Raw genomic sequence first — 16,467 nt, 5'->3', positions numbered from 1 at the left:
CGCGTTCAGCTCTGAGATAATGTGTGCCCCAGGAGCACGGTATTACTAGCACTGCAGCAATTTGGCAACAAAGCTTCGTGTGTAACTGGACAGTTTCCTGTCGGTACAGGCCGAGCAGGCGGCTAATGCCAAGCATTCTTGAGTCGCTTTTATTCGTGTTCAGTCTATGTTTCCTTCGACGACGTATGTGCATTTATACCATTTCAACGATTGAACGCAGTAATTTCGTCAGGCACGCATTCTCCTGCACACGCAGGTGTTGCTGGTTAATGTATTTTTATCATTTTTGTTATTCCTGGTTTTTTTTTTGTTTTTTGAGGGCATTTTATTTTTGTGCTGTGTTGTGATGTCGGGGCTAAGAGGGACATTTTTAACTTTGTGAGGTCATTTTTGTTGCTTCCAGTAGTTCTTATTACCTGTCATTTTCTGTATTTAAAAATTTTCATTGACCTGGTAATGTTATTCGCTCGCGCAAAATGTGCATTTTTGTGTAGGTACAGGGTTGGCGCTCTGGAGTAAACGGCAAATAATACTTATAAACGCATTAAAGGGGCGCCTGACGAACATATAAGGAGCCACATGGTACTACTGCCGCGGCGCATGGCGCCCGCTGCCGGAAATTGCGCCGCTTGCTCGTCCGGCCGCATGAGGCGCTTCGGGCGCTAGTTGGTGGATTATTATTTCGCTGCAGCAAAGATCTAGAAAATTCATGTGCAATGACTAGCGAAGGACCCGAATGCGCGTCTCTCAACAACAGGCTCTTGGTTTGATGGTGTCGCGCCGATAGTTTCGCGCGCCGCTATATTGGTCCGTTGTATTTTGTATCCACCTGTACAATCCTCCAGAGCGCGTGAGGAACGTGTAGGCGGGTACCTAATATTCCGGAACACGCGAGCGCGTGGCAGAAGCCACCGATACAAACTCTAGAGGCCTGGCACCTGTTGTCAAGACAGGCGCGCCGCGCACGCGCGTCCTTTTTTAGTCGCAGCCACGCTGATTTTCATAGAGTTTCATACTAATATACACTAGAGGGAATCTGGCACAGCAATCGCGGGCTGCATAGGCGGCGCTTTTGCAGCTAGCGACGTTCCTCGGCCACGTGGCTTGGTTAGCCACATGGCTTATTTTTTGTCTCGAAGCCAAAATCAACAAAAACTGATAACAGCGTTTTCTTGATCATCTTGCATGAAGCTTCTAAATAATTACTGACAAATAAATCTTTCTGGAGCTTTGATTTTATAGCAACAAAACAAATTCAAACAAACTCCTGCAGTAATATTGTTGCTTTTTCGCAGCCAGAGGAAACTTTACTGCCTGTTCGTGAGCCATGCCAATGACAAGTGGAACGTGCGTGCCTGTTACTTGACAGAACCTTCGGTGAAGCACGGCTCCCCAAGACAGTGGGGCCAGATTTCCCTTCGCCCGTGCTGCTGTACAGTGCTCGGTGCAACACTGGGGCGACGTCATCTATACCGATGGATCAACCTCCAGCTCCCGCTGGGATGAGCAGCGACATGTCTGGCGGCCTGTGAAGTGCAGGTATGAAGGCCTAATTTAATCGCTACAAGGCAGTACGCACTTTGGTTAATAATTGTTTTTCTCCAGTTGTAGCAATAACGCTTACGCCACTTATAACACCACCTATAATCGGTGTAATTGTTCCATCTTCGTTACGTGTTATTTTGGGTACAAGGAGATGCGTGAAGTTACATGAGTAAACCCAGTTCCAGCCGGGGTAAAATGTGGCGAAAAAGCGGAACTGTCAGTAGTCATTACGAAGATTTCATCTAGCTTCGGCGTCTTTATTTCGCTTTATGCGACATTCATCTTAGGGGCTAATTGTCGTATTATTTTTTCCGGATAGTTTTGGTAAAACAACACTTACATCCTCTGTTTTGAACTACACTCCCTGCGTAGATGGCCATGTGCTGTCAGCAGACAGTAATTCTGTAACGTTTACAACTTCACTGAGAACTCATTATGACGAGTAAATGAAACTCATCGTAATAGTACAGTCGTCTTAGCGGTTATTTGTCATATTTTCTTTCACAATACTTCCGGTAACAGAACAGTTAGCGCTGTTTTCTTGCTACGTAGATTGCCATGATTTACTTCGCAACAGGCAAGGTTGCGAAGACCCAAGCTTACGAAGACCAAGGTTACGTAGACCAAGCTTACACCTTTTTTTTTCCTAAAGTCGGTGTCACCTATGTAGATAAATGCATTTCTGTGAAGACATTTCTAGGCACAATATAGGCCCTCTTGTATGAAACATTGGACGCGTTACGAACTGTTTGTTCTTTGTTTTTTTTTTACACTTGGAACCGGTTTTGCCGGGGCGGAGAAACCATTTCCACAAAGAGCGTGACACCATACCAGCAGAGACGAAAGTCAAGGACAAAGCTAGAACTGCTCCGCTGTTAAAAATACCATGGCTCTTTGAGCTGATGAAATTACTATTATTATACTGACGGATAAAAACATCATATTTGCGCTAACAATTATTCTCATTGCACCTGCATCTTTCCTGGGGCCATATCTGCACTTCTATTGAGCTTCATTGCTTAAAAAGAACTGGCGGGGACTCCGCGGTGGGTAGGTCTTTCACCAAGATATGAATAACCCTTTGGTGTTACTGAAAACCCAACTTCATCTTCTTGATTGTCGCCATCCCAGATCGGTGTGGTGCTGATGCCATTTCAATGAATCAACATTTCGCCTCGAACTGTGCCTCAATACTCGTACGTACACCATTTGTCATCATTACAGCACCTCGAACGTCGTATTCCATTTGTCGTCAAACCATTTGTCGTCGAATGGCGTAATTCATTGGTACCATGATTATTGTAAACTGCTGTTATTAAAGACTGCCGGCATTTGACGAGAGTGTAAAGTTTGGACTGTTGGTGATGCATTCTTGTAGGCACAGCGCTAGGCAGACACACAGGACGAGACAAGAGATGGGACGAGGACGAGCGCTCGTCCTCATCCCATCTCTTGTCTCGTCCTGTGTGTCTGCATTGCGCTTTGCCTACAAGAATGCCGTAATTTACCCATAATGATACCACACTACCTCTCTTTTTGACAACTTTACAACTCTGAACGTTCCTTGTGTACAACCCTCCAAAGTAATTGTTTGTCCCGAATCAATCAATAATTTTGATGCGAAGCAATCAAGTAAAGGGACATTCTTAGCACAGTTTCCTGAATATTACCTGTTTATTCCTCGAACGGTCCAAATAACATTTAGCGTTCAGTGCGCCTCAGACTGGTGGATCTAAAGCCATTCCAAATAATAGTAAAAAGGGGAGCCGACTGGAGTCACATGATCACATCGGAGCAGTCCAGGCAGCCGCTGGGCGGAATCGCTACTAAAACCACTGCATTTTTTTCGCAGCCGGAATCTTCAGCGGCACAGCCTTTGAACAGTCATGGCCCCTTCATCGTAGCATCGCAAACGTGCCGGCAGCAGAGAAATCGGCATCCGAGCGACGACAGCGCCTGCGCAGCCAGAGAGACACGGACGTCACGGCATGAACGGCTACATAAGGGCTTGCTGACCAGGAAGGGCCATCACATCGGAGCAGTCCAGGCAGCCGCTGGGCGGAATCGCTACTAAAACCACTGCATTTTTTTCGCAGGTACGTGCAAAGGCTATCGCAGCCATTAAGTTATACATTGGCTACTGGACTGCTCCAAGTGTGTGCTAGAAATGGGCGACAGACAACCCTCCACGATTAAAGAGCTTTGTAAGGCACTCGCGGACATGGCTGAGAAGTTTCAAAAAAGTCAGGGCGAATTAAAAGCAGATCTTACTAAGGTTTTTGAAACTGAACTTGGCGCTGTGAAAAAAGGCATGGATTTCATCAACAAGATGTTTGAGGAATTCAAAACCGAAATTACAGACGTCAGGAAAGAACTTGCTGATGCTAGGGCAGAACAGCAGGCGGTGAGGATAGAAACCAGCCGCCTCATGAAAGAGCTGAACGAAACGAAGAAGGAGCTCATTGATCTGCAGCAATACAGCCGCCGGGAAAACCTGGAGATAAAGGGAATACCGGAAGTTCAGAATGAGGATCTTCTGGCCACAACTACAGCCATCTCCGCCTGTCTCAAGGTTCCGGTCAAAGAATCGGATATTGATGTTGTTCATCGTGTGCCTACCAAAGATAAAACTAAATCCAACATCATTGTCAAATTTACATCACGTGCAGCAAGGGACAAAATACTAAAGGAAGCAAAAAAATTACGGTTGAACACATCCAACTTGGGTCTCCCTGGAACAGAACCAATATATATAAATGAGCATCTCTGTCCTGCAAAAAAGGTTCTTCTAGGGTGTGCTCTGAAGGCGAAACGCGATAAAAATTGGAAGTTCACGTGGGTGGCACATTGAAAAATCCTGATGCGCAGAACGGATAACTCCAGGGCCGTTCACATTTCATTCATGGATGATCTTGCTCAAGTGGTATAAGAACCATTCAACTGATACGAAGTGAAAGTCGGAATATGGCTTACACCACAGCTCAAATTGAACATATGCGACTTGAGCATGGTTATCTGACCGTTTTGCACTGTAACGTACGTAGCATACGAAAGAATTTGGACACTTTAATTGCTTATGTGTCTAAATTTACGTTCAGCTTCGATATAATCGCGGTTACGGAAACTTGGCTTAGAGAGGGCGAGACAGCAGAAATTCCCGGTTACTATATGCATTCCCAACCTAGAAAATGTTCGGCACGTGGAGGGGGCGTAGCGCTGTTTCTAAGACGGAATGTAGATAGCTACTATCTCAACGAATGCACGTTTACTAAAGATGCAATTGAATCCCTTTTTGTTCGCATCAAAGGCGGTATCACTGTCGGTGTTATCTGCCGTCCTCCAAACTCAAGCAAAAGCGATTTCATTTCGGCCATGGAAAGTATTTTGTTATCTACTACAACATCGAATGATTCTTTAATTATTTGTGGTGATTTTAATATTGATTTGTCAAAGGATGATTGCCCCGATTATACATATTTGCTACCTTCATTTCACGTCCAAAATGTTATCGCAGAACCTACACGAATAACCAATAACTCGGCCACTTTAATTGATCACATACTATGCAACATTGATATGAATGTATCTGCTGGTGTATGGGATGTTGCTATCGCTGACCATTGCCCAACGTTTGTGTTTTTGCCCCAAAAATACCAGAATTCCGTGTCTGATGTTCCCGTGAAACAGAAAACTCGAGTAGATTATGATCTCGTAAGAACGTTACTGAATTCTGTCTCTTTTGAAGACATGTATGATGAGGACGTACATATAGAATGTTAAACCTTTGTGCAAACCATTACAAGGGCAATTGAACAATCAACGCGTCAGTGTTCCCGACATAATTACCAACAAGCAATTTGTCCTTGGTTGAGTACTGCTATACTTGACGTGCTCAAAAAAAAGGATTCATATTACCGAAGATGGAAGAATAATAAAACAAATGACTACTACCATAGTCAATTTAAGTATTACCGGAATAAGTAAGTCGCAATGATGAGGAAGTCAAAAAAACAATATTACACAGATCTTATCGCTCGTCAAGGGGGTGATAATAGGAAGGTCTGGAGAATTGTAAATGATGTTATCGGAACGAGCCGGAAAGATACTGTTGCACCCGACAACCCCTCTACTGATGTCTGTAATTATTTCAATACCTATTTCACCAACATAGGTAAAATTGATAGCAACGGACCTATCGCAGACGAAGCTGAAGATTTTCCAATGACCAATAATGTTTTCAATATTAATACAGTAACGCAGGGAGATATAATAAATATCGTAAACCAGCTATCGGAGAATAAAGCTGTCGGTTATGACGCAATACAAGCGAAAGTAGTGAAACAAAACATTGACATTCTGTCGGTTCCCCTTCATCATATAATTAATCATGCAATTAACTCCGGTTCTTATCCAAATGTACTTAAAATTGCACGAGTTGTTCCACTTTATAAGACTGGAGATCCGAACAATCCAAATAGTTACAGACCAATATCTGTGTTAAGCGTAATTAATACCATTTTCGAGAAATTAATATCTATACAGCTTAAAAAATATCTCCAGGAAAATCACGTAATTTGCCCGCAGCAGCATGGGTTTGTTCCCAACAGGACTACTTCCTCGGCCGTTGTAACACTTGCTCAAGTTATAAACAGCGCTCTTCACAAAAATCAGTTGGCAATAGGAGTGTTTTTGGACATTAAGAAAGCTTTTGACTCGGTTAATCATTCAATTCTAATAAATAAACTGGAAAAATATGGTATAATTGGCAACTCCCTTAAATTCTTTGCGAGCTATCTTTCATCTAGAAAACAGAAAGTGGTAATCGATAATCACCATTCTTCATACAGTGACTTAACATGTGGTGTTCCGCAAGTATCAGTTTTAGGTCCTATTTTATTTTCCTTGTATGTAAATGATCTACCACTCGCAATACAGAACTCCAAAATACTAATGTATGCGGATGACACCGCAATTATATTTTGCGGTGATTCTCTATCTGAAATGCAAGATACCATACTAGCTGAAATGGACAGTATCTACTCATGGTTTTTGAAAAGTAAGTTAACCATAAACACCGACAAAACTAAATGTGTCATCTTTCACTCGAGGAGAAAAGTAATTGATAATAGTACTTTTAGTGTGTATATAAACGACAAACCAATTGAGAATGTAACTTCCTTCAAATATCTGGGTGTTGTCTTTGATTCACACCTACATTGGAAAGAACAAATACAAAAGGTGTGTAAAAAACTTGCGTTTAGTTGTTTCACGTTAACCAAAGCGCGGTCTTTCTTCCCATGTAGTATGTTACGATCTTTATACTTCACTTTATTTCAGTGCCACATTATTTATTGTACGGAAGCGTGGGGCTTACCTATGAAACATACTTTACGCCGTTATATCGATTACAACGACGAGCACTAAGAATAATATCATTTTCTGCATTCAACCGTCCTGTCAATACAATTTTTAAGGAATTTCGTGTACTTTCTTTTTCAACTATTCGGGAATACAAAATATCTCTTTTAGTAAACACCATTATAAACCATAATTTTCCTGTACCCTTAGCACGTTTTTCTATCCCTGTTCGGAGCACTAGGCAAGCATCCAACGCCAACTTCAACTTGCCAATGTGTCATAACGTTTATGGCGAAAGGCTTATTGAATTCTACGGTGCCAAAGTGTGGAACGATGTACCTATTCAGGTGAAAACTGCGAGGAACTTCAAATTGTCTTGCAAGATGTTTTAGTTGGATAAACAGAATGTAGTTTAATGATGCGATTGTGATTATGGTGGATGTTTATACTGTTTTGTGTTTCATTTATTCTTTGCCTATTTGTTCATTTTCTTTATCTTCGAAACTTGGTGGATACCTGCGACTCATTTGTATGTGTATTTTTGTATTGGATCGGAAACTAGCCTCCTGGCTATCGGTCCAAATAGTCTGTAAACCTTTTTCCTGTCTTGTGATAATAAAGCTCTTGATTGATTGATTGATTGATTGATTGAGTATTACATGCTAGTCCTGCATCATTTGGCGCCATCTGGTAGTTATCATCGTGTGAAACAATGAGTGGCCCCTGTTTAGTTGACATATCGATGTTCTGTCATAGTCCCTACTTCATTAAAGACCTATACTTTACGGTAAACATTTCTCACAGTCCAGGCTTAGAGCCCGAAGGGCTCCTTCCCGCGATATTGAAAAATTTGATCGTTCACTGGCGTATAGTTTCAACGTTCGACCTAAAACAGTTACCTGCATAAAAATTCTTATTTATTGTACGAAATTGTTGACGATAAACTTGTTTATTTTTACAGTGGAGAATTTACAGGCGAGTTTCTGAACAAAGCTGCCTACGTCGACAAGCTGTGTAGAACAAAGTCGCGGCGACCAAAGTCACTCGTGCAGCAAAGCCAACTTTCTGAGAAATGCTCTGTAGCTCTCCATATAACCTGCGTATCGCGAAAAAATTGCATGGAAGTTGTGGCAAATTTTACCGAGAAAATTGCGCGGAATTGTAGCTACTTTTTACTACGGCTTAATTTAAGGTAAAATTAATATTAAGGAATGCCTGTCTGCTCTCACTTTAAATATACTACGCCAATAAATCTAGAGCATCGCTGGTTGTTCCCCTCCACAGTGGGAGGGCACTGAATTTTCCTTCTTTACTGTGCCCTTTTTTTTCTTGGAAACAGGTATCTTCCGGGCTACACAGACTATCCTTTGGAGCGGGCGCTGTGCTGTGAGCGTGTGGGGCGCCATCATGAAGGCTGGACTCCGCCCACTTGTGCGAGAAGATGGGAGCTTCACGGACTCGCAATAGTTTGACATTATTATGGGCACTTTCCTGCCCTCGGTATTAGACGGCCCATGCAACGACAGGTGTTATATTTTGCAGCATGATCGAAGCCTCGTGCACCCATCGCGAAAAGTGTGCGCGCTCTTGGAACAGCACGTCGTGCGCCAGCTCCATTGGCCTCCATGCGGAGCGGACTAAAACCCAATAGAAAATATCTAAGGTTTCATGAAACAGGCGCTTTCTAGGCGGTGCCTGGGCGCTACAACTGTTGACGACCTGTTGGAACCAATACAAGACGATGGGTGGCTTTGAAGGCACGCACTGCACTTGTTACACCTCTCTCCCTATAAATGTCACGACGCGTACAGCAAGCAATTGCTGCAAACGGCCACTTCGCAAGCCACTAGCTTCGATCTTCTGCTTGTTGATGGATGTTGTTTTTATTTTTGAAGCTAATAAAGTTTCGCGGTTCGTCTGGCTGGCATTTCGTTGCCGATTGCGCCTCACCGTGTCGTTCTTCGTGCATGCTTCGATCCGCGACGCCGTTTGCAAGCCGCTGATCTCATCTTGTAGAAACGATAAAGCGCAAAAAATTAATTAAAAAAAATATCCCGCATAACTACTTATCAGGACGCGTGAAGCACTTGCGCCAAATCTGGCGCAATTGTCACATTAGGCCGCAAATGTTCCATCGGGTTGTAGGGAATGCTAGAAAGGCGTCGCTCTGCAGTGCTTCAGGGACCATCGCAGCACCGCTGCAGGAAGCGAGAAAATCAGCGTGGCTGCGAGTAAAAAAGGACGCGCATGCGCCCGGCCTCCAGAGTGCGCATCGGTGACTTTTGCCACGCGCTCGCCCGGTCCGCAATATTAAGTCCCCGCCTGTACCTGAGTGGATTGTCAGATTATTAATTTTAATGAACGCGCAGGATTCATCCTCATTTTACACGCACGTCCTCATTTTACACGCACGATTCATCCTTGTTTTACACGCGTACATTGAGGGGCTTCCAGTGCACTCCAAGGGCACATACAACGCCTTCACATGAAAATTATAACTAAGACTGTTTGATCTTAATTCCAAACCAAATACGTATAATCTGTGTTGCTGTCCACCCGGCGCATATTTTTAGCCGTAATTGAACCAGTTTTACGCGATGAGGTAACCAGTTTACCACAATTTAAAGTGAGTAGGTTAGATTGTCAAATAAATGTGATCGCACAGCATGCACAAGACATTTCAGTGGTTACCGTTTGGAATGCGGCATAGGTAGTATTTTTTTGCGAAGATGTATGAGCGCACTACATTGTAACTTGTTCGATATCTGTATCCACAGAACTGTGGGAACACTCTCCTAGTATTCGCTTCAAATATTTTGTTGCCAGCTTTCGTTTAAGTACTACCAACTTGGAGGTCTTTTACGCACTTCAAAGGTAAAAACAAGGTTTAGTGCACGCGGAAAATGTCCAGATCAGTTCAAAACGACTGCGATCTATACTGACGATGAACACCTCATTATAATACTTTCTTGAGTACCCAGATTTAAAACGCCGTAACCTCTTCATGAGAGTGACATAGGCTATAACAACACCAACTGGCTGGAAAATCCCAACGGAAATAATGATAACACTACTAGTGCACAACATGACGTTGCATGGGGAGTAGTTCAATGTTAGTGCCCGAAAAAGCCCATGATACTCGCGCATAAACAAACATGTGCAAAGATACACCAGGAAGCGTCAGATGAACGCATTTTATTTGTATATTTATGATTACGAAAGAAAAAAAATAAACGTGATCAGTTTGTGATGCATCATTATGCGTATTAGGAGGAATATACAGCGGTGTAATCCGATCGTAGCAAAGCAAAACATTTTAATTCGTAGCATTTTTCACCGAGTACCCTTGCAACTAGGGCCGTATAATACATGTGCGCAAACGTGTTAAATTAGGAGAATTATTCTAGCAATTGTTATAATTGCGAAAATAGACATGCTAATTGGTTCAACGAAATTTTCGAAAACCCAAGAATACAACTATAGAAAAAAAAAACGAAAACAGCAGGAGGCGGTCTTGTCCCGTTGATGTAGGAGTTCATTTGTTGTCGCAAAAACCAATCATTCATGAATTTTTTAATGAAGGAGCACTGTAATTATCACTTATGCATTGATTTTCTGCCTTATATTTACGCAATGTTTTATTATTGTTCAACAATGCTGGCAAGTATGAACAATGACACCGGTATTAGACGGGTAGATTTGGAAGTGAGTATATAACGCTATTGCGCAATGTAAGTTTCACTTTGACCGGGTGGCTGAATCGAGTCACAGACAGACAGACCGACAGACAGACATAGACAGGCAGACAGACCAAAATTCCGGCGTTTCAGTAGCCAACAAAGATTATCGTATTTAAAAAGGTGCGAACAATAGATGAAAGGGATTCAGGCTGGAAGGTTGTCTCGATTTTGCTGTATTTTGTGTAAGTCACGGGGCCGATGGCGACGGCCCTTACAAAAATGGTTATTGAGATTGAATCGAAAGTCAATTGACTCTACTCAGTACAATGTGTTGAGAGTCAATTGACTTTGAATAGAAATTTTGTATTGAGTTCTCGTTGAAAATTGGTCGCCGTGTTTCAATTGAAGCTGACGCTCTGTTTCAATTGAAAGTCTATTGACTATAGCCAACATGTCTGTTGATTTCCAATTCACTTTCAGTTGACTCTCAATACACTTTTCCTGTTGAGTTCCTGTTGTGATGTATCAATTGAAAGTTTATTGAGAAAAGTCGGTAGAGTTCCAGTTGAGTCTGTGTTGACTATCTATTGATTCTCCTGTTGAGTTCCTGTTGAGAAATGTTAAATGAAAACCTATTGAGCATATTCAAGACAGCACGTTTGATTTCATTTTAGTCTTTTATCAAGTTATTTCACCAATTGCCTCGTAAAGTTCAGTTGACTGTACTAAATATATAGTGAGTCTGCTTCAATAATGCAAAAAATCAAGGTGTGCATTGAGCAGGTGAAATAGTGAGGTGTTTCATGGCAACGCTTGCTTTATTGCTCACGAAAGCAGCACGGGAGGACTGGAGCCTTGCAGGGTCCACTTGGCTACTTGACTGTGTAGCCTGCAAAATACAATAAGAAACAGACTTGTTTGTTTCCACCTGTATAGTACGAAATGATTCCGTCCCTTCTTATTAAGCATGCTGGTCTAAGTAGCTTGCTATTTTATATGTTAGATGGTTTGTATTTTCGGAAAGCAAGGCAAGGAGACAGCAGTTCAACAAATGTATAAGCTTGTTTCAGGTTTTAGTGCATCAAGGCAAGCTAACCACATCAATTAATTCTACAATGGGTAGGGAGTGGAACGCCTTTACTTGAATGCCTTCCGCATTAAAGCACCTGAAATCTAGAGGAATGACTATGTCCGCAGGGAGCCACAAAATCACCCGCATGGGCTAGTTATCGTGTCTTCCACATCTTTGAGGCCCAAAAGAAATCCGCTTAGGACTATCAAGACTGGGTGAGCCACTACCAAACCTGTCCAAAAGCATACCTGTCAACCTGTGGATTTTGTTTTTTGAAATTTCAATGCTGGATGTGTCAAAAGAAAATTAGATAACTGTCAACTTGCATGAGCTGGTTTACAAAATTGTAGCCTTGATTAAAAAAAAACTAGTGTCAGATGGTACTGTAAACTAAAGTTACTACAGCAGGCAATAATTGCAAATGGCTTTATGAATGAATGAGCGCATAATACTTTGTGCTTACCGACTAGTGGAAAAAAATTACATGAACAGTGAAAGAAAAAAAAAACTTGCCAGAAAGAACGTGACAGAAAAAAATATAAGTTGAATTTCGCAGTCTTTCACACTCTTGTAACGCTGAAGTATGGTGTGTGCCTTGCAGTACGTATAACAAACAAGTAGCACTAAGCAGCAGCTTGAAGGGATCATATGAGATATGGGTATATCCACATTTTTGCCTTAATCGTAACAATGCCAGAGGAGTGTCCCAGTATAACAAGGTCGTGATGCCAGTTTACACACAACGAGAACACGAAACAGTTTTGTTTGGTGAGAGGAAAAAACAGCACAGTTGCTGTAAATGAGAAAAAATATAAAAGCTTTTTTTTCCCTTTGCTTGGCGAGATTTTCTATACAGCAGCAGCACTCAAACAGTACAGTGATACCGTGCCGACCAATCATTTGGGTAATTCCTAGAGGCAGAACATTTGTCATAACAGATCGACTAAGCCCTCGCGCAATGCCGGTGTAGCATCAGTCAGTGGCACGTCTGACGCCACGTTCAGCCAAAATGTTATTCAGTGATGTTGCTATTACTCACACCACATTCAGCCCAACTTATTCAAAACTGCTCCGAGAAAGGCAATCAGATGGTTGTGATTATAAGCAATGGCAAATTTCAATTTATGCTAGCAAGTCGAGCAAGTGCTTAGTCAAAACCGGTATTCATCAGTTTGAAAGTTTGACGCCTGTACCTGTTCTAGCGCAAACTGCCTAGCACCTGAGACAAAAATTTGCAAATGAGAAATTCCCAGAAAGATACGTGGAGAGAATTGGCACTTTGTGGTAAAAGACTAATATATAACAGTGTGCAGTCTGTTTCCAACTACTCCTTACGCAGCACATTTTTTTCTTCATTGGTTTTAAAACCAAAGTGTCTGCTTGCCTTTAGGGTGTCAAGGTAATGCATCAGACTTGTGTAAAGATGCTTTGGGTTCAAACCCTAGCTTCTGCGGATACACAGTCTCTATTTCCCAAAAGCAATAAATGAATTTTGGAATGAAGTACGTTTTAGGCCACGTTTGTCACCTGAGTCACTGCTCTGCACTCAGGGAACGCTCTTTCTCCAAACAATCGTTCAAATTAGGAAGCAAATATATTGCCAGCAGCCAGCACTTTAGCTTGTAAGTATATTTTACCGCCATGTCTCCTAACTGTTTGCACACACTATACTGTTTGTGACTGGTAGATCTGCCTCTCAGCCTAGCGCTGTCAGGTGTGTTTGCATAGCGCAGTATTCGTGCGTCTGTTATTGATCCGACAGGCACTTGTTCGATTCGACCTCCTTCATTTTTTTTCATTTTCGTTAACTTCGTTCGTCAAACATTTTATTTACCTTAATCATGGTGTTCTTTCTTTTTTTAGGACACTTCATATCAGGCAATACAGGGCTGCTGCTCCGTTGTGTAGCAGCACTGCGTCTAGAATTTTATTCATTCGTCACTTGCCTTCAAAGGTTTTGTTAGACCTTTAGCTTAAGATACATACAAATATACTACATGCGAAAGCAATACAGCAGCGCGGAAGACAGTAAACCTACCGATTGATGTCAAAATGTGTGGTGGTACAATACCCCCTTCAATTTGTTACACTTAGGTACAGTATTTTTGAAAAGCTGAAGTGAAATCGTACCCTTTAGGTTGATCTCGAGACGGCATGCATAAAAACACTGTTTATATAGCGACAAATAACCAAGTTGTGAGTATAGCCATTGAGGTAGGTCTGCACAACGCTAGTCATGATGAAATGTACAGGAGCGCTCGGAAAGAATGAACTTACCTTATAACAACGTCGCTCCCAGCGGGGCTCCCAGCGTGGTGAAATTGACGGATTCCAAAGCGTGGCTAACAGGGATGGTAACACCTCACTTCGCAAGCTTCTTCACCGTACGATCACAGCGCACAAACACAACACGACACACAAAGGATGTTCACCGGCGGTAGAAGAGCGCATACGATGGCTTTTCCTTCAATAAATTCGATGTATCGCCAGCTGCACTGCAATGTCTGACCTTCGATGCTGGTTGAAAAGATTCGCACACGGCACATAAATCGCCAACAACACGAGGAAAGCTATAAATTTGCACAGAACAGCGAGAACGACCGCACGAACGCACCACGCCGGACCCCGCACATCCGGGATTGCGACCAAGCGACATTGGCTTGGTTTGAAGTCGGTTTGCGATGGCTATGCCACAGCTACGCATTCTTGTGAAAACTGAGCGTGAAAACATTGTCACGAGATATCAAAAAAACCTACGGCAGCTTGTGAGTCCTATGTTAATATTTACAATAAGTTTTTATAGAAATATTACCACCCCCTCTAGCAGCAGTAATAATATTATATTGCAGATAACCGAACACCGCCGAGGTCGCTGATGATGATGATGATGATTAGTGGCTTTCCCTTTGAATCGGGGCGTCGGTTGTCAGCAATCGACTTGCCTGTTTTATTACGTTTACATGCCCTACTCCCAGGTTAACCTATAGATTTGCTTCCTCCCTCCCATTTCTCCCTCCTTTCTGTTTTAAACTCCTCGCCCCCACCCCCTTTTTTTCTCCCCTCGCTGTTCTAAATTCTCGTCCGCATGATTACTCAACCTGCGTACCCATCCCTTCCCTGCTTTTCCTCCACCACCACTCCAGTCGCCTCTTCGCCACCTCTATGGCCTTGAAGTTGAGGTTCCCCCTCGCCCCAAATCCCAAAGCCTCCGCCAGCGTCGTTTCCCCCTCACCCCACGGTGGCCGTATCTCTGTGCAGCTCCTGACAATATGTTCTATAGTTTCTCGACCACTGCCGCAGCATGCACACGTTTCATCCTGCTGCCTGTAGCTACCCGTGTATGCCCGGGTTCTCAGGCACCCTGCCCGTGCCTCGAAGAGCAACGCACTGCCTCTCGTATTGCCATAGAATCCCTCCTTCTTAATTTCCCGTTTCTCTGTCCTATAAGTCTCCAGGGTTTTTTTCGCTTCCATTCTCTCTGCCCACTTCGTCGTCTCTGCTGCCTTTACCTGCTTTTTAACTGTTGTGTAAACCCCGCTTTCCCCTACCGACTTTCCGTACCGCTTGGTCAGCTGTCTGGTCCTCCGTCTCCACCGCGTGTCCACGCTCCTCAAATACAGGTACTTAAACACCCTCGCGGCCCATCTTTCGTCCTCCATGTCACGAAGTCGCTCCTCAAACTTTATCTTGCTCTGCGCCTCCCTCGCCTCGAAAGACGACCAGCCCATATCCCCTTGTACCGCTTCATTTGTAGTTTTACTGTGGGCTCCTAGGGCCAATCTGCCTACCGCCCTCTGATTTACTTCCAGGCCCGCTTGGGTCTCTGACTTCATGCACAGAACCGAATTAGCGAAAGTTAATCCTGGTACCATGACCCCTTTCCAGACTCCCCTTACCACCTCGTATTTGCTGTATCCCCAGAGGGCTCTATGCTTCATTATAGCCGCGTTCCGTCTTCCTTTCGTCTTAAGGTGATCCTCATGCGCCTGCGTGTAATCTTCGCTGTTGTTCAGCCATACTCCTAAATATTTATACTCTTTCACCAATGGTATTTCTACTTGCTGCACTGATACTGTTTTGTGCTCCTCGCCGTCATTAAAGACCATGATCCCCGATTTTTCTCTGCTAAAGGATAGCCCTAGGTGCGTCGCTTCTTCACCGCATATATCCATCAAGCCCTGCATACTTATCCGGTTGTCCTCCATCAACAGTATGTCGTCTGCATACATTAGTCCCGGAACCCGTTGTTCCACCACCTGCCCGTTTTTCATGTAGGATAAGTCGAACCCCATCGTGCTGACTTCTAGCTTCCTTTCTAACCCCGTCATGTAGATCATGAACAGCAGCGGAGAGAGAGGACATCCTTGTTTCAGACCCTTGTAGGTGTATACAGGCCTATTGTATGTTACCCCCTCCCACACTATTTGCACTTGGTTCTCCCGGTATAGCTCCCTGAGTAAGCTAATGAATTCTGCCCCAACTCCCTCGTCCTCCAGGATACTCCAAAGCCGCTCCCTGTCTACATTATCATAAGCCGCTTTAATGTCCAGAAAGGCTAACCACAAAGGTCGGTTTTGCATTTTCGCCACCTCTATGCATTGGCTTACCACGAATAAGTTGTCGTCTAGTCTTCTGTCCTTTCGAAACCCATTTTGAAGCTCCCCTAATATCCTATTTTCTTCCACCCACTGCTCTAGTTCGAACTTCACTGCCTGCATTGCTAACCTGTACAGCACTGACGTGACGGTTACTGGCCTATACGAGCTTGGGTTTGTCCTGACTCCTTTGCCCTTGTACACTAAGTTCATCCTG

The 16,467-nt window shown here is 43.3% G+C and overlaps 2 protein-coding genes and 1 long non-coding RNA gene across 3 annotated transcripts in view; 1 reads left to right on the top strand and 2 right to left on the bottom strand.

Moving 5' to 3' along the window:
* Positions 1 to 16,467, bottom strand: part of LOC144146554 (uncharacterized) — a 39,808-nt gene that overhangs the window by 6,942 nt on the left and 16,399 nt on the right. The gene's annotated exons all lie outside the window — the stretch shown is intronic.
* Positions 3,344 to 4,396, top strand: LOC144147039 (uncharacterized). The gene has a single exon (XM_077679066.1). The coding sequence runs from the start codon at positions 3,713 to 3,715 to the stop codon at positions 4,394 to 4,396; it is 684 nt and encodes a 227-aa protein (XP_077535192.1). The 5' UTR covers positions 3,344 to 3,712.
* LOC144147052 (uncharacterized) lies at positions 11,376 to 14,279 on the bottom strand. The gene is made up of 2 exons (XR_013317807.1): positions 13,933 to 14,279; positions 11,376 to 11,472 (listed from the first exon to the last, which is right to left on the bottom strand). It is a non-coding gene; the product is annotated as an uncharacterized LOC144147052 (long non-coding RNA).

This window comes from Haemaphysalis longicornis, unplaced genomic scaffold (genome assembly GCF_048455015.1).
Source record: "Haemaphysalis longicornis isolate Haplotype H1 unplaced genomic scaffold, Haemaphysalis longicornis Haplotype H1 scaffold_7, whole genome shotgun sequence".
Classification (NCBI taxonomy): domain Eukaryota; kingdom Metazoa; phylum Arthropoda; class Arachnida; order Ixodida; family Ixodidae; genus Haemaphysalis; species Haemaphysalis longicornis.
Note: the sequence above shows the minus strand (reverse complement) of the source record. Positions and strands in the feature narration are given on the sequence as shown.

What these genes read in the sequence shown, in the direction of transcription:
- LOC144147039 (XM_077679066.1), top strand. Translation starts at nt 3,713, where the DNA reads ATGGGCGACAGACAACCCTCCACGATTAAAGAGCTTTGTAAGGCACTC.